Below are 19,653 nucleotides of genomic sequence, written 5' to 3' on the forward strand. Positions count from 1 at the left end.
ATCGTTCTCTCCAGATAATAAATGTTATAGGGGCTATCTACTCAGTTTCACTAATTTGGAGAGATGTTTCCTAGATTAGTCTCTGCTCCTTTCAAGAAACATAAGGCTTCTTCTAGATGGACAAACCACACTAGCTGCAAAGTTACTCTATATCAGCTGAGGCGTTTCTTTAATCAGTAGAAGAGAAACAAAATTCCAAAGTAAAAAATGTCTATATGGAATTCAGCGAAAATAATACCAGATGTTGAAATTCTCTTATGAGTATGCTGAAACCACTCATCATTGTTCCTCTCTATTGACCTCTGCTTGCACAAGTCATAAACAAAATAAGTTGTTATCAAGGACACAGAACTTGAGATCCAATTTGATCACTGTTTCTATACATTCTTAAATATTCATACTTTATTCCATGAATATGGACCATATTGTTAGGAAATATAGCAGGACACTGTCTGAGTTCAAATGCTAAGTATGTTTTTTCTTCTCTCTTGATTCTAAAAATCCTGTACTTTTTTGTTGTTGTTGTTGTTTTGTTATTGTTTGGCTTTTTTTTTTTTTTTTTTTTTTTTATTTACAGCCTCCTCTACCAAGACAACCTATGTCAGTTACAGCAATCAGGCAAACTGAGCAGGGATGAAATTCACTGGAAGATCTGCAGGATTGGATCTTGCAAACATAGACTTTACCACCACCAGAATTCAGTCTTGAAAATATCAGTAGACTACATTCAAATAAATAGTCAGTCTCCTAAAGAACAAGGATTAAACAAGAGGCAAAAGGCAAAAAGAGACAGGGGAAGGAAAAGTCCAGTTTTATAACATAGAGACAGAGTGTCAAGCTTCTGAACTGTTCACTCACAAAAGGAAGCAAATCACAAAAGGAAAACAAATGTTAGCTTGTGAAAAAAAATGCTGTTGAAATAAATCATGTCTGATGTTATATTTGTAAGTACTTTTTTGTGATTGTGACAATTTCCTTTCCCGTCCTACATTGTTCAACTCGTAAAAGAAGATGAGTTTGTTTCTTGTGACGGCTGACTGAATTAAGTCCTGGGTTATGCTAAAATAAATGCAATGGTCAACGCATGCTAATTTTTATACAAAATAATTTATTTCTAATAATAAAGGAATGTTTTGCAAATGTTGAGACTTGTTTTGTTGCAGTTTTAAGGGAAAAAAAAAAGTCTTTACACTGTTGTCTATTGTTTGTTTAGAATGTGCAGTAAAGGTGGGTGTACAAATAAAATAATAATCATGGCATCAGAAGAATGCAGTGTAAACTCTAAGCATGTGTGTGTGTGCGTGTATGTGTGCACCCCTGTGTGTATGTATGTGCATGCCTGCCTGCATGTGTGTGTGTGTGTACTCTGCAGTGTGTGAATTTATTTGTTCAAAGCTTTGTGACTATATTTTCTAATGGAAGGATTTTTTCTCCCTTCTCACTCTCAAAGTAAGTGCATTTTATATGTTTGTAAAGTAAAGGAGTCCTGATGGTAATTATTTTGTATGATTGTATTATATTTTTGAGTCTTCATTAATAATTTGGATCCTTTTCATTTCTGGAACTTACAGTTTGTAAGACTTTATGACAGCCAGACTGGATTAAGCTGAAAGCCTATTCAGCCTAATATCCTGTCTCTGACAGGGGAATGTAGCAGATGCGTATCTCAATAAAGGTGACTTTGAAATAACAGAAGAGAAATCAATGGAGAATTTGGAAAGAAGAAGCCTAGTGAATATATGTACTATTGCCTTATAAACACCTACAAATCAAAGAAATAAATGTCCACCTACAGTCATCACATCTTCTAACTCCCATGATTGTGTGAGCATTAGAAATGATTATGCAAAGAGAAAGAGAAATTCGTATAGATATCTATCATGTTAATAAACCCCTCCAAAGGATTTACAAAAGATGCCTAGGAACTGTCCACTTCGTTACTATACCTGTGATGTTCTTTAAGACTTTTTCACTCCATTCAGTACTCACCATTCGTCAAGTTGATGGGTCTTCACATTCATCTGATTATTAAATGTTATGTCTACTGACTTAGCCTGAATGGCTCCTTGTGCTTTTATCCTCACAGCAGCTGTACTTTTATACCTGATGATTACTTTGGTATAGTGGGGTATTTTGTGTTTGTCTGTTTGATATTTTGTGTGAAATTTCCTTTTTTGACTATACCACAAGCACATCAAAGCCAATCTATACATTACCATATGCTTACTTATAAGCATATAGGTAATCCAGGTAATGCAGTGAGACCTAAAAAAAAAAAAAAAAAAAAAAAAAAAAAAAAAAAAAAAAAAAAAAAAAAAAAAAAAAAAAAAAAAAAAAAAAAAAAAAAAAAAAAAAAAAAAAAAAAAAAAAAAAAAAAAAAAAAAAAAAAAAAAAAAAAAAGTCTTAAATAAACCAATTTTAGTTTGTTAGGTAATACCTCAAAAAAATTGAAGTTTTCATGTGTAATGGGTAGATATTTTAACAAGACAGACTTTCAAGTCTAGGATGGATTTCCTAAAACACAGAGAACCTGTTTTATCTGAAAAATTTGACACATATGCACTTTTTTTTGGTTTAACAGTAGGTTAGAAATGTGAATTATTCTATGCATTTTCTATACAATTCTATCAAAAACATGGAGTATATTAAGACTGTAAGTCCCATTGGTATAAGCGTAACTAATCAGATAAATGAGCACACCATGTGAATTAGAGAACATCACTGTTCTACAAGTTTCACTTTGATAGCATAGTTATATGCAGTTTATGCAATTGCATGGAATGGTCCACTCAGATTTCACAGACATTCAGTAGCTGAGACCTTGAAGTTTAATAACTAACTGTTGTGTGGGCATAGTAACTTTTTTCCATATAAAATTGTAAAAAGTCTTTATTATACAAACTTAGACTTTAGTTCCAATCATGGAGAAACAGGCTATTCAATTGCTGTTACTGATCATTTTTATGTGATCCATTAGGACACACAACTTTATTTTACTGACATCAGAAATAAGTCCTTAATGTTGTTTTGTGACTGCAGGATAGATACAATGAGATCTGAATGACTCTATGTATCAGGTCAGTGAACCAGAAATTAAACAGAACTTATAGACACTACTTTAACTGTTCTATAGAAAGGGTAATGAGGCACTTTGTCAAAAATCTCCTTTTCCAGAAATGCCTAAATAGCAATTTCCGCAGAATGGTCTTTAACTAACACCATTACCTCTTTTCCAATTAATAAATAAATTTTATTACTAAACAAGGAAAGAAATTAGATAAAGTATTCCTAATAGATCCAGTCTGTAAATTGGAGGCATTGGAAGACAACTTATTCATTTATGCATCTACTTAAAGGCAAAATATGAAAGCGGAACATACAGAATAGTGGATGGAGCAGCAACTTCTGGTTTGAAAATGTACATAAATGAACCAGCGTATTTCACCACCCCATCAGCCATTAAATAAAATGAATTCACTACTCTTTCAAATCATTTATGTATCATATGGCAAATTAAGAAATTACACATGCATCTACAAATTCTAGTTGAATTTTGAAGAACAAAATTCAATGACAGAAGAGAGAAGCATTACTTTTCCCAGTTTCAGTAGTAACTAATGGCACCTTTAATATTTGTGATACTGTAATTCTTTGCATCAAGAAAACAGAATTTCATGTTTTATGTGTATGTTTCATTTGCTGAGATTATCATCTCCTACAATCTAAATGTGAAATGGTCTTTTTCTCAGCAAGGAGTCATTTCTTTCAGACTTTCTCCTGAAATTTCAGTAGCTAATAGGAGACTAAGGTATATGTATCACTAGTCCTTATTATATTCCAGAAAAGTAAATTATTGTGATTAATGGGATACAGCAAATACAAGAAGGAACAGATCTTATCTGCTGACTGCATCCTGTACTTCTGAGTATATGTAAGTTGTATTGCCTCCTTTTAGCTTCCTACTTAGCTTAAAATTTAGCTTCTTACTTGGCCTAAATTTACGAGTAAGATCATGAGAACAGCAAAATACTTTTGGTGGAAATAATGTGTTGCATCTGTGCAATGAAAACAAGCTGGTTGATGGGAAAGACAAATTCATCTGGAAACATTTTTGTTGTGATAAAGGAAATTGGAAACCTTACTAATGACTCTTATTTTTTAATCAGGAAATGAACTACAAATTAGCAGTGCGCTCAGCTTGTTTGTGAAATCTTAAGAAGATTTTCAAAGTTTGTAGAAGGTTACTGCAGAATTTTTTGTACGTGTCATGGTTTTTTATAGCTGTAAATTCTCCCATCGCATTGAAACACTAAACTAATGGAGTGCAATACTTTTTGTCATTTGACATTACAGTATGATAACAGGTGGTTAGCTCCCAGAAACTTAATATTTTTAGTGGTGCAACAAAAGGGAAGAGAAAACAGCGGTGTCCCCCAAGGCTAAAACAATGTCAGAAATACAGTAAGATTCACAATATCCACAAATAAAGCTTCTGTTTGTATTACGCAAATGACTTGTCTCTCGGTAGAAACAGAGCAATGTGAAATGCAGGGCAGTATGGAAAGGAAAAATAAAAGAGTAGTGACAGAATCACAGTATCTAAAACCCTTCCAAAAATAGCACAAAATGTTGAAAAGTTACACTATTGAAGCACTGTGTCAGCTTCAAAGAGTACACACTGACTTCTCTCAAGGGCACACATCATCCCCCAAGTGTGTGTTAATCTTACATATTCCACGGAACTACAGCGAGAAAACATGACAAAATAATCAGTGGGAGCCATCAGAGTTCAGATTGAATGAGGTAGCAAATAAGAACATCCGCTCATTTTTCTTTGAAATTCAAGAAAACATGATGATACCCAAGAAACAACTTCTGCAAAGACATGCACATACAAGTATTTTAACATTTTACTCACAAGACTGTGATCAAAGTTGCAACATAACAAATAAAACAGTACCTGACTTTCTGTAAATGAGTTAGCTCATTCTCTTTTGTTAATGACTAATTCAGTGCTAGGATTTCAGAAAAACTCTGGGGCTTTCCTGGCCCATCACAACCAAGTCTGAAAGGGAACAGGTTGTTATTTTCCAAAGTAAAGGTAAAGATTTCCTGTCAAATTGAAATTTTCTATCTTAAAATAACTCTTAATTTCCAGATCATTGATATATTAAACATATCCAACTGAGTATACCCGACAGCTTTAACTACTATCTGTTAGAAAATTGTTGGGTTTTTTTTCTTGATTGGTTAAATGTAGAAGAAACACACAACTGAGAACACACACACTGGCCAATACAAGCATTACAGAGTGTCTTGTTACCACAGTGTCATCAAATATCTGCAACACTGCAAGTGCACTAACTTCATCCTGATCCCAAAGGAAGGAAAACTTAAATTGCATGGCCAGTATCACTTCCTGGTTCATTCACATGTGTCTTGGAGGCTCTTTGAATAACTGACAAGTCAAAGGTTAGCATTGTTCTGCAAAATTTTTCTGCAAGTTTGATGTCATTAAGATTTGATATATATAATGCTAGATTGAAAACCTTTTTTTTTTCTTGTTTACCTGATACAGCATGTATCTGTTCCTGAAAGCCTACTGTACTCCCCAGGTAGGCTGCAGTGTCTTTACTGTCTGTGATCATTAACACATCAATATCAAAGTACAACCTTTCAGAAAATAAACCAGTCTTATTTAATTTATAAGTTTTATTTTTCCTAATCTTGCTAGAGAGTCTTTTCAACAGATATGGTTTGATTTGACTGGTCACAATCTTTACTTGATACAACTTCTAGTAGTTCTCTTGTACTCCCTGTAGAGCTCTTTATCCAAGTACTGGCTTTGGTATCATGGAAGAAAATGTATTGATGGAGTAAATACATAGCAAAAAAAAGGACAAATATGAAGAATAAGGACATGAAAGCTGCTTAAGTAAATTAAGACAACTCCAGAAAACATTCCTAGTTAGAGAGTACTGATTGCTTTCTTTTGGGGAATGGAATAACCACATCTAAAGACAGATTTCACAGGCTGCTGCTGGAAGTCTGCCTCAGTGGCTGTTTTCTTAGAAAATCTTAATAGTGAATTAGATTTTGAATGCTCTGTCTACTTTTTAGTAGAATTTTAATAAAATAATAATAAAAAAAAAAGAGAGTGAACAGGTGAAAATGAATGTTGGAGATGCATAGGAGATACTGAACTGCCAAACTTCTAGGGACTTGCTTGTTAAAATAGGAAGTCTGCATCAGAGGTGAACCTATCCATACTTCTATTTTTCTGTCCATTTTTTTACATATCTCACATATTGCAGACTGTAAAGAATAAATCTCAGTATTGCTTTTCTACTCATTTTAAATCAGATATGCAGTTCTTATAGTGTGCATATTTCTGGGAGGATACAGAGTTGTAAATATAACTGTCTTTATATTCTGCCCCAGCTCCACATAGTTTCTCTTCACAAGTGATAAACATTCTTAAAAACAATGTTGTTTATTTCTTCATTTCTGTAGTTCATACGCTTATCTGAAAATACAGAACAAGTTGCAGTCATTTTGATATAGATGTTATCATTTCTTGTAAGAGCTTTCATCCTTTGTCACCATCTGCATTGTGGTGCTGAACAAGGAATGACAGAAAGATTAGTTTTATATGAAACTCAGGATATTTTTCACTGAATGATAGCTATGAAGCACACAATTTGCAAGATAAAATAATGATAATGTGATTATTTCAAATGCCAGACTGATGATACTTTATAAATTCCTGCCTAAAGCATTGAAAGTTTAGGACAGATGCCTTGAAAGTGTGTTCTAGAGGTAGTTTCAAATGTCAATGTTTCAGAACCTGTTTCTTCACTTAAGAAAAATGAGCTGTTACTTCAAGAAACAGACCACATATAAAACTAGAAAAGAAAGAAACAACAGCACTGGCAACAACAGCAACATAAATATTACAGGTGAAAGGAATCACTTGTTTTCTTAGAAAGTCTGATTAATTCAGTGAATTTTATAGTTACGTGTATTGCTTTGCCAAGAAAACAGAAATGAGACAGTATAGGTAATATGCTCATGAAAAGTAATCACACCATGCTTTCTGCTTGTTCTACCTACAGAGCAGAGCTACACATACCTAAAGTCCTATGACTTCCTCCACAGTGTTTTTTTCTTGAAAGAATCACTATCCCTTTTTAATAAGCCCTCTTAAAACACATCATGCTTTGCTTTCAAGAAAATGATGGGTCAGCCATTCATAGGGAGATGACCTTTTATAATGAATCCTATGTGTCCACTTGAGGGAAATAATACTGCCCAGGCAGTTGCTTGCAGTTTTTCCATCACTGGATTCTACTGTATATTTCTTAGCACCAAGACATCTGACACAGCTCCTGACCTACGTTTGATGAGGTTGTGATTGAAAGCCAGGTTTGCTCTAAGCAGCGCTAATGACAGCAGAATGTTTTTTGTGGTAGGAAAACATAACTGAAACCGTTTCCCATCTGGATGAATTTCCTATAGATATTAAGTCAGGGGTCAAAGCAAGACCTTCTCTGGAGAGCAGAAGTGTAATGTCAGCTTTCCCATGTGATACAGTGGAGTTGAGCTACCAGCTGCCACGGCCAAAGGGCGGGTATGCTACTGATGGAAATGGGACTCGCAGCTCTCTGGTTTGGGGAAGCAACACAACTCATGCAAAAAAATTTGCATAATATAGGACTTGCAACACATCCTGACCCAGGATGTAGATGTTATTGTTTATCCGGTAAAGTGACAGTAAGAGGTAGGTCATGTTTTTTCATTCAATTAGATAATGACATTTCCAATAAATAAGCCCCTCCAACCTCACGGGGGAGTTTATGAAGTTAATTTTACAATAAATGAACTCACATTGCTTGTAGACATTAAACTGAAGAGAATGGTATCAAGTAATTTTCAAGGTTCCAAAATATCTTCACTCATAGCTGTTTTCCACTGAATGCAGAATTTGGCAGTGGTCAGATATGTAATACACAGCCAGGATCGCAATTTTTACATGGGGTAGACTGAGTCAGACTTTCAGAAAGGAAGTTTAAACCTTAAAAATGTAGATTGACTGACATATCAGTTGTGAGACACTGGATTACAATATTAATTATTGTCTCGGAACAACTGAAGTGTGGGATGGGAAGGGGGGAGGGACTGGTCGAGTTTCACAAAGGTGAGGTGATGTCCTATCCTGTACCTCAGCCCCTTAGAGTCTCCTTGGGCAAACTCTGGGCATCTGTCCATCAAAAGCAGTCCAAGAGCACTATCCCACAGCACACCCTGCAGTCCCTGACACATCCCCAGACTGACTGGGACAATGCCAGTCCCGCCTGTGGGTGGGGAGTTTGGCCACCAGGGACCAGAGCACATAAAGCAGCATCATATCCTCTCCTTGCTTGGTTGAAGCCTGCCATCTTCCTGGACTCCTGTGCCTGGATCTGTGCTGAATCTAGGGGTGATCCTAGAGGTTTTCCTCTCTCTTTCTTTTCTTCTTCTCCTAATCTCCTTTTTTAATATTTTGGATAACTAAAAACTGGGTGGGTTGGATTTTGCTGACATCTATGAGCTAGCATATGCGAAGTCAATGCTTTGTGGCCAAGTTCCCTTATTTTCTAAAGTTTACTAGTAAAAGTATCTCCTGAAACAAATGTGTGCAGTGTTTCTCATTTGTGCTCTCTATTAATGTTTTAAAAGAACTGAGGGCTCTTCTAATAAGTTTGGCAGGTGAATTCTTGGAGCCTTGTGTAAAGTAAAATCCCTTAAATGATCTTGTAGCTTGGAGCCTGGGTTCTTACACCAGGTATACCTGGTTTCTATTCCGATATAAAATGCAAATAGCAATGTGCTGACATGCAAAGAGATCAAAGCATTCAGTCAGACAGATCTTTGCTGAAAAAAGAAAAAGGATCTACAGAGGTACTATTCCTGCCCAGAAAAAAAAAAAGTCACCAAAAAAAACCCCACAAAAAGTGTTCTGCAGTAATATAAAACAAATTATCCAACATTCCGTGAAAATAAATTAGAATATTCTACAAAGAATTGCTGGCTGTTGGTAATTTGTACATTATAATTTCCATATTTTATTTAAAATACTGCTGAACCTGATGAATATTTTAATTACAATGAAATAGTAAACTTTTCTCCTATTATAGTTCTACTCCTTACTTAAAAACTTTTAGCTTATGACAGCAAGTGGACACTAACAGAAGCCCAGGACATAGGCAGAAGTCAATCCATGTGAAACTGAAAAATTTTGGACAGGTACTTCCCTGTATGTAAGGATCAGGTTAAATTAGCATGTGCAAGTCCACCCTCAGAGACCTCCAACAGAAGATGAGTGCAGCAATATCAGAAACTGGTACTTGTTTTTTATATGAGAGTCTTTGTCAACACTTCAAAATGTTTGGTTCTTTCAACAAGTCCCCAATCTGCATGCTCAGAAGCTGGCCCAAGAACATAAATCCATGTAATCTGTTCTACAAAATACAGTCTGTAAGAAGTTTAAGAAGTGCATCAAATGCTGCATGCACTGCTCATACAACTGAAATACAACATCATTTATCTTTTTGACCTAGGTGCTCATGGTTGGAATACTGTGGCGGAATGACATATTCTAATTATTATCATTTAAGAATTTGCAAGCTGTGTAAGAACATTAGTTTGCAATTCATCAGCAGTATATGAAGAAGATACTTGGACTCACAGAAAGTATATCCAGAGGAGCACAATTAGTGAGTAATCCTTAAAGATAATGGTAGCAGCACTGAGACTCACAGATCATTTGTCATTATTCAGCACTGCTGGAATGTGTCAATTTTGAGATGCTTTTTGAGGATAATCTGGGATTTTACTTGATTTTTGGAAACATTTTTTCATTCACCAAACTGCTGGTTACACCACTAGCCTGCAACTGAGATTCATCCAGTTTGTAAAACTCACTGTGTGTAATTCACAGAGAAAGGGAAAGAAGTGATTGGCAGACATCAGCTATCTGCTTAACTTGCGTGTCATCAGAAATACTGAGAGAACCCAAGATTAAAGAATTTCTCCAAAGAAACACTATATGTTTGGTCTAAAGTTGTCAGCCTGCCTGCCTGGCTGGCTGTTTGTTTAGGACAACCCAGACTTGTCAGGTCAGGGTGATCTATCTGCAGCAGACATTTATTAATTGACGTTATCAATAGTAGCCTGTGTCTTGATAATGTAAACCACTATCTTTTAACTATAATATGCACCTCAGATCTGCAGGTGTACTCAGTACAGTCAAAGGCTAATAGATCTGAAGCTTAGGAACTGAAAGCTTTTCATCCTTCAGGAATTTATTTCTGTTCAGAGCTCCAGTGTCCCCCAGGGAGCTATTGAATGTAATTGTTTTTTGAATGGCTTCAGTGATTTTGCTTTAATAGTAATGCCCACTAGGCTGCTCCATGCACTTCAATTTTTTTTTCCATGAGAAATCTCTGAGTGGCATCTGCTTGGAGTTTGCATTTTCTTTTTCAGTTTGCTTTTATTTCTAGAAGCTAAGAAAAATCAAATTTTTTGATTCTGTGCATATGTCACTTCACTTGTACCATGTGGCTCAGTATCATACTTAAGGCTGATGAGCTAATGTCTGTAGTTTAGTGTAGAAGCCAATATGACATTTCTTGCCAATGTCTGTGCATGTATAATGTATGGCTGATGGTAGTTTTTGATTATGATTTACTGAGAATTCTTCTACAGATAGGAATATGTTTTTCAGAATGCAGTAAGCTTTATCATTTATGAAAAACCATAAACACTGGATTCTTCTCACTGCCAAGTTAATCAAAGGTTATCTGTAAGATACTAATGTATCCTAAAAGTTGAGGGCATCTAGTTCTCCCTGAAATGTCCAGGAGGTTACAAATTTAATAGGAAGGGTATAATTTCTAGGTCACTAAATTATCGCTGTCTAAAAAAATAGACCTGGCTATTACAATAGCTTGCCTGCTGCATCCAGTTCCTGAACTGATATTTTCTTGGAAATAGGAAGAGAATGAATAGCTGAGAGCTGTGATGGAGGTTATGACTTGGGCACCATGCCTGGTACCTGTAGCAGTGTCACAGAGCTGTGTTATTTTGAGGTAAATGCACAAAACAATTTAGGTGTCATGATGCTGCACTCAAAGGATCAGACTGAAAATTAAAATCCACTAAAACCTAGTTCAAACCAACCTATAACTTGTTTTTAAATGGCCCTGAACTGGAGTGAAAGCTCTTCATTGACCACAAACTGAAGCCAAACCAGCAGCATTTCTCCAGAATTATAGTTCAGCTAAAATCATGATGATCCCAAGGGTAGATGTTTTGGATGCTTTCTTTGTGTGTATATGTACTTCTGTGCACATACAGATTTACAAGGGCCTTGAAGGTGAATCTTCCTACATTTCTCACCTGGCCTTTGTCCTTCATTCTCTACTTCAGAAGCCTCTCCCCAGCCTCAGGCTCAGGCAGCAGTTTCTCTCCAGGTCATCAATCCTGAATAAAAGACACAGGGAGAGGGGTGGAAGGAAATGAACTGGGCCAAATGGTGCCCACTGTCTGCACCGAAGAAGAGTTGAAAGCTAACATTTGCTCTACTGTAGAACTCCTTGCAGTTTTAATTGTAGGACTTTCCAGTAGGACTGATTTGAAGGAATTTCAAGTTAATGAATCAGCTAATGAGCTATTGATTACCTGAAATTAAAATAAATGGTAGAAAGTTCAGGTACATATGAATTTCTACACGAACTGTACTCCAAAAAAAAAAAAAAATCCCAGGTCTATATGTTGGCTTGGCATGAAGACACCCAGTAGTATTTTGTAATGCACAGTCCCAGGACTAGACACCCACTGTCCTGGATTCACACAATCCTGAGCACATGAGGAATAGATCTTAAACCCTTTTCAACCTCATGTCCTAATAACACAAACTAGGTCTTGTTTATTGGACCCAAAAAAAAAACCCCAAAAAACAAAGTGTGATATCCTATTTCTTCAACATGAGTAAAATTATGTGGGATGTAAAAATTCAGTATTCTAAACAGGTCAGTCTTGCCCATATCAAATGTTTGACACTCCTTGAAAGGCATTCACTGAGAAGTCTTCAAGACAACATTTTATGGCAGTTTTGAAGACCTTTCAAACTAACTGTCACCAAATATTTATTTATTCTTATAAACTAACTGAAGTGTCTGAATCTAGTAATAATTAGATTTACCACACAATATCAGAAGATAGATTTCATGTAGGAAAATAGCAGTGAAGAGAGTGGGAAAGTGTAGAAGCAATAACATATTGAATGGAATGACTGAAAAAATAAATGAGATATATAAATACAGAAAAGGTAGCTGTCTGGAAAGTTTAAATGATTCTAGAGGTATCTCAGAGGAAGTTTAAAGGATCCATATTTGGATGAAGCTAAGGTCTTTTATGGAAAAATGGATGAATAATGTCCAAAGATATTTTAGTTAGTCCTCTCTCCTGTGAAGTACCTATAGTTGTGCAGCAAAAAATTTGTCATTAGGACCAGCAAGTGCGGAAAGAGCGTGGAAGCATGCATCTCTAAAGCTGTTGACATCTTCCTTGAGGAAACCTTTCTGATAATCAAAGATTGTTACCATTTTATATTTTATATTTTTGTTTATCATATTTTTATATTTATCAGCTCTGTTTGTAATATGTAACAAATGAACTAGTTAAGCAACATAAATCCTACCAAGAAGCTGTAAAATAGTCTTTTAGTTAACTCTCCAATAGTTTCACTTTTTCAGTTACCTTGATAAAATTGAAATATCTTTTGTTCAGTAAAAATAAATACTTGTAGACTGAGATGCATCCAGAGAGCAAATCTTTTGGAGAAGACAGATATTTCTATAGTGAATACAGTTATCTTTAATTTGTACCTAACTTCTCTGCAAAAAAAATTCTCTTTGGAACAGAATTAAATAATTCTTTCAGTAAATGGAGACACTTAAGGATAAGGAAATGATATTATAATTAAGATGAATCATGAAATGATGGCTAAGAATATAGAGCTAGTGAAACATAGATAAGAAAGTCTTAAACTTGACAAGTATTTTCATTATAGAACAAAAATCCAAAGATGGATTCATTTAGCAGTCCAACAATGCATGTTGAAGTGTATCAACTGTGTTTACAATGAATATCTAAAACTACGTTTAGAGGTAAAAGTTATTCAAAATGTATAAATCACAAAAATGCATAACAAACTAAAAAAACCCAAACCTCACCCACTGTGTATAGCAATTTTCTTCATGGAAGAGATTATCTGCAATTAGATCTGGAATCTTTCAGCTATTAAACAGTGAATTACCTTCTAAAAAAACCCAACCTCTTAAGGTTGATATAATTGTGTTTAAAATGTTGATAAAAATTCTGGCAAAATGTTTAACACTAAAGATTAAAAACTCAGATAGAATAATGATAATTATATTAGCAGAACCACAAAATTATTAGTAATCAACATTAACTTAGAGATATTTGCTGCTAACTATCTGCTAGAAATCTTACAGTAGTGTGGAGAAAGAGTTGTATTTCTTTATTCTAAATAGATGCATCCAAGGCAAAAACATGAACGCTGTAAGACATTCTGATACTATAGCAAGTGGGGCCATATAAATACACTTCTGGCTGGTCAAGGAAACTCACCTAAAAGATGCAGCAGAATGGGTATGATAGCTGAAGTCATAAGCTTGCTCAAAACAGGACAAATTGCATCATATTTTCCAGTACCGTAAAAGACATATGCTTGAGTACTCTAACTATGTTTGAAAGCTTAAACTTGAGAGAAATCAAATAATTTATTGCAGATTCTTTATTATGCTGGTTGCATGGATAATAATTACTTTATTTCTCTATTGATATAGCAATCCTTCTCTTCCCCCTTTTCTGGGAAGGCACGTATTTATGATTTCTCCTTGGTGATGGAAAGCGTATCTGTTTTATTTCTAAGCTTTTTAATGTGTGTTCTATAAATGTTTAAATTGATGTTCTCTAGTATATTCCTGATGTTTTGAAACTAAGAAAAATTTATGTGTTCATTAAAACTACCCAAACATCGAAGTGCCTAGCTGCCTAGTTGTATGCCCAGTTGTATGCCTAGCTGGCATACAACGTGCTGCTCAATTTGCATGTTTTAATTGTCTCACTTTTCACTCAAGAATATTAAAGATATCATAAATTTAAATAAGAAATAACTACAAGTGTACCATCTGGTTTAAAATACTTGGGTTAAAATCTTGTATAAAATATTAAGAAGCCAGTAGTTTCCATTGACTTCAAGACTATTGAATTGATGTAACTCTAGCTTGCTCTATGTTCTGTAATGTGTCACCTTTTAATTACTCTGTTCCTAAATCAATTCTCATTTTGGCAGATGAGCTGAAAAAGAATCCAAGAGATTTCTTTTTCTTGTAATCTTAACTAGCTGTTGGTGAGAACACAATGATACTAAAAGGGTATAGAAGATAATTTATCCAAATCATGGACCAACAAAAAATCCATGTAGAATCTTTTTCCATGGGCAAGACATTACATAATCTTGATAATAATCAGAGCTAGGAAATAAAAGCAGGAAAAAACTTACTATAATTTGCAACACGCTGTATTCATGCAACTGTGTAATCATTGATCAACCATGCAGTGAAATGGTATATAATAGAAGTCACAGTGTATTCAATTAGAAGCCAACTAGCGAGAATAATCCTCAGATTCACAAGGGGGTTGCATGTAGTGGTACTTAAACTTTAGGATTTTGTCTCTGCAGAAGAATCCACACACCTAAATCAGCTGCACAGATTCCTCAAGAACAGAACTGGGATACTGCCTCTGAATGGGCTTTGTAAAAAACAGGGTCCTGTGGGGAAACATGACTACATTAACTAGTAGGAAATGCTGAAAACAAGAGGGTCGCCAAAATCCTTATCATGACAGCATAGGCCCTTTCAGCTGCTATAGATTTACAGCTCTGGCCTCTTGTCAGAAACAGATGCATTTTAGGAATCCAAGATATGGAAATCTAGGTAACATGAATCTTTCTAGGAGACATGAGAAAAAGATGTCAGTGCTGAGGCACTCACACTTATCAGTGAAGACTTTCACTTATCAGTGAAAGACTTCCCTGTCTTTGGAAGCAATCCATTCCACAGTGTCTGTCCTCACAGTGTAGCAACTCCTGGGTTATGGAGAGCTATGCATAGGAACATGACATGAGGGTAGGGAGGAGATAGAATGAAGCATGATCAGCCTCTGAGGTGCTTTGCTATAAAGAAAATAATGATAGTTTTGTTGGGTTTCAGAGAGGACATACTTGAGGGAATACCTTGGATCAAGCTCAAGCAGCCAAAAGACACTTCTTTGGGATATCTTTTTGCACCCTTACTGGAATATTTATACAATAAAATACTTCTATAAAGTGCACCAATGCATGCAGCGTGAGGAACAAACATGAGGAACTAGAGATCTGTGAGCAGTCAAAGGGCTCACTGTTACTATGGACATGTGGTGGGATGCTCTCATAGCTGGAATGTTGTCATGTAATGTTGTCAGGCAGAAACTTATGCACAGGAATTTCCACTTGGATATGAGGAAGAACTTCTCTACTGTGCGGATGAGTACACGCTCGAACAGGTTGCCCAGAGAGGCTGAGGAGTCTTCCTCACTGGAAATATTCAGAAACTGTCTGGATGCAGTCCTGTGCAATGTGCTCTGGGATGATCCTGCTTGAGCAGGGAGGTTGGACCAGATGTCCCACTGTTCTCCCTTCACACCTCACCCATGCTGTGATTCTGTGATTCCACCCTAACACTAATATTTTTTGTACAAGATTTACTCCCAACGTGTCCCAGTTGCATGGCTTAGACTCCTGAGGAAAGTTTAGTTGTGAGAAGTATATGTGAGAACATCAGCATAGTAGAGCCATGTGGGATAAGGATGATAAAGCTGAAGACAGTTTTCAGATGACGAATATTAGCATTCAATAGATGCTAAGATAAAAAAATCTTAAAGGAAAAAAGCAGGGGATAGCAAATCAGCAAGTGCCAGACCACTCCAAAGAACAACAGAGACAATCTTTTCCACCTGAGTAGCATCTGCATCGCCAGCCAAAAGTCATTAACTGGCTTTTGGGAGAGGTGAGCACATTAATGCCTAACCCAGCAGTTAATCTTAGCTATCTGTTGTGTGAGGTAGGCATTAATTGTTTTAAACAAATGAATTGTTTTATACAATGAAGAACAGTGATTTCACACAGTGGAACCTTGAAAGTATAAATGTTTGTATTCTCAAAATATCTTTTCTTTATCTATCCTGTATTGTCTTCTGTTTTATATACAGCTTTTTAAGCGGTTTGCGATGATAGAGAATCTATGTTCCACATTTGTCCAGTATCTACCATACTTAACATTTTAGCTCACAGGTTCATTCCTTCAGTACTATTTTGATACCAAAAAAATGGATAATATTAGGTCAGAAAACCCTGCAAGCTCTTAGCCTCCTTCTTGTAGAATTAGTATTGGAAAACAGATGAAGGCCAAGCCAGAGCCATTTGAATTGGCATCAATCCAAAACTAATATAGGAAACATAGACGGACAGCACTGATTCAAAATACATCTGATGAGAAATATATATCAAGGGAAAGAAAGAATGCAGTTCGTAATATGGATAGCATTATTTGGTGAAATGCAATAAAAATTTTCTGAACATCAGCCTCACAAGAGAAACCTATTCAAGATGTGCATCTGAGGAAAAAAAAAATTATTCTAATGTGAAAAGGGTAGTCAGGCCATGGAATATGTAATATCCATACCCTGCGGATTATGTCTAGTCAGGATTATAGAGAGCTGTATTAATCAAAAAAAGGACATAATTTTAATCAGCAGCTTAGATAATGTGCTTCTCAATGTGCTAGACTGATAACTGTGAAAAAATCTGAGTGGTGTGGATGCTATGCATATACTTAGAGAAAAAAGAGAAACTCTATCATAAAATAATTTAAACTGATACTTCTTTTTCAGGACAAAACAATTGTTTCAGCATCACTGAAAACCAATGAGAAACTCAAGGAATTTATATGCATTGAATTTGTTAAAGAAATGCAGTATTCCTGAAAAAAAAATATAGATCTCTCTTTCCATGGTATTTGAATAGAACAATGTGAAGAAGCAAAAGCAAATACCAAAATCCAGTCACTCCATCCTGATTTCTGAAGAGTCAAGTCTAATTGCTGTATGTATAAAATAAATTGGAGGGGGTTTTCAAGTTATCCAGACAAAACTCCTGATACCTGTAAATAGAAAAGTTGATCTATTTTGTTGAGCAAATAGCAAATCCACGTGGAGAGTGATAATTCTTATATAATGTCCTTCATATAGAGGGCTGTGAGATATTGCAGATGAAAAGAGCTGTATAAAGAGAATTCTGGAACACTGATTTTTTGTAGTCATAACATGTTAGGAAATGAAAGAAAGTTGGAGGATAACAACATCTCCATATCAGTTCAACACATTCCTTTTCAAATAAACTAAACTTTTCATGCTTTTATTTTTTTCCTACAGCAAATTCAGACATACTTCTTTAACTCCTTAACTATTCTGAGAGAGAAATGAGAAAAGTTATGATTAAAGACATATATACATGCAAACTAAGATCTTACGTTCACATGCCAGATTAAGTAGTAATCTGATGTTGACATCAATTCTGTTTCTATGCAATAGAATGATTTTGAACCATGCAGGAACAATCTGAAATTGCCAAGTTGGAAGGAAAATGTGAAAGGAAAATATGGATTCTACATGTGTTAGATTGGATCTACACAGAAGCCATTAAAAGGGAGATATTGAATGGTAAATATAACTAGTACAACAGAGCATATTGAGGCCAGAAGCCTGAACTGAAACAGGGTAGTATGCTGAAGCTGATCAGTAGACTCAATAGAGATAAAAATAACAAAATAGAAAAAATTTAAAACAGATTTATTATTGTAATTACATCATAAATCTTAGGAACAGTATGGAAATAAATGTGGATTGTGTGTTCGAACAGCAGAACTAGGATGCAGCTATTTTGTGGTTTATACAAGAAAAAGAGATTGTTAGTCAGCCCTTTTGAAGAATCTTTGTGATTAAAATTAAGTGTTGTTCTATCAGTGTAGGTCTAAATGTTATGGAGGATGTATCCTCTCAACCGGTCAAATGGCTGTTTGAGTTCTATCGTCAGCATAATTTGCTGTTATATTAATAGCTTCATAGATTACCTATCAAAAAAGGGTCGTGTAGTCTGACCTACTGTAAAGGAAAGAACTTTCATAAATAATTCCTGTTTGAACTAGAACAAGACTTCTGGAAAAATGAAATAAAATCTTAGTTTAAAAAATCTGAGTGATGCTAAGTCTACCACTCCTCTCAATAACATGTTCCAAAGGTTAATATCTTCACTATTAAAAAAAAAAAAAAGATTCCTGTGTCTTTTTTCTCCTAACTTGAATATATCTATATTCCACTTTCTGCTTAGATATGCTGGCTCACTGATATCTCTGGTCTCTTTATAACTACTTATAGACTGTAATGAGGTTGCCTTTTAACCTCTGTCTTGTTAAGCTTAAGAGAGAGAATTTCTGGCGTCTTTCACAGTGTGACTTTTTAGTTAATCTTTTAATCATTCCTGGAACTCTGCCGTGAGCAAAGTATCATTTTGACTACTCTTGAATGGAGGCATTAGATAAGACAGAAGCTCAGTGGAATGTGGAAGTCATTGGCTCAGTGACAAATGCGAAGATTATACTTGTACTACTAAAGGTGTGGTGCTCGGGAGTGATTCCAGGCCTCCAATCCAAGAGCTGCAGATTCTCCTGTGTCTAAATGACTGATGAACCCTTTACCATGGGGTGCTGTTACACTGCACTATTGGACAAAAGTATCTTCTGGATTTCCTGTGATATACCCTTGGCCCCAAAATGAAGCTACAGTTCTTGAAAAATAGTATGGTTTCATAGGGTTTCAAAAATTACATTTTTGTAGCATAACACTAAGTATATATTTTTCAAGTACAACATTAAGCATATATAGCATATAAGTATCTAATTCCCTTTCCTGAAGGAAAATGGATGTGGGGCATTATGAAGAATCAGAGTAGGTCTTATAGGCTAAAGCAGGGTGAAGGAGGCAATTTTGTGCACTTCATTCCTTTTTTTCCTAGATAGAATAGTCCCTGGAGCAAAATCAGGAGAGTTTGACATCTAGATTATATCCAAAAGCAACCAGTTGGTTTGCTTCAAAAGAGAGTTCAGGAGTGGACCAAATTGCATACGGAGTGGATCAGGGAATTGGACGCCAGGGAACTAAGCCATTTGACAAGCAGAACATATGTCCAATTTGCTATCATTCATGCCAGTTCTTATCTATGCAAGAACAGTATTTGTCTACCTGCCCAGAGAGAAGATCCACTAGAAGCTTACCAGTCTAGTATCTTACATACTGTCAGTATAGCCTAGAGAACAGTTTACAGTCTTCTAATGGGAAAACTATCAGTCTGTGTTAAAGCCTGTAGCTATTTGGAAAATGGGGAAAATGGCCTAGAACATTTTCCAGCCGTTCTTAATTAGATGGGTC

The 19,653-nt window shown here is 35.5% G+C and overlaps 1 protein-coding gene across 4 annotated transcripts in view; it reads left to right on the top strand.

The window, feature by feature from the left end:
* The window catches only part of GRM8 (glutamate metabotropic receptor 8), a 328,287-nt gene extending 326,604 nt beyond the window's left edge, over positions 1 to 1,683 (top strand). For all 4 annotated transcript variants that reach the window (XM_027882705.1, XM_027882707.1, XM_027882706.1 and 1 more), the window contains one exon: positions 578 to 1,683. In XM_027882705.1, the coding sequence (XP_027738506.1) occupies positions 578 to 627 (50 nt within the window). In that variant the 3' untranslated portion in view covers positions 628 to 1,683. The remainder of the gene's footprint in view (positions 1 to 577) is intronic.
* The last annotated feature ends 17,970 nt before the right edge of the window (positions 1,684 to 19,653 follow it).

Source organism: Empidonax traillii, unplaced genomic scaffold (assembly GCF_003031625.1).
Source record: "Empidonax traillii isolate 1590-97213 ecotype Southwest subspecies unplaced genomic scaffold, ASM303162v1 scaffold110:size1153230, whole genome shotgun sequence".
Taxonomy (NCBI): Eukaryota; Metazoa; Chordata; class Aves; order Passeriformes; family Tyrannidae; genus Empidonax; species Empidonax traillii.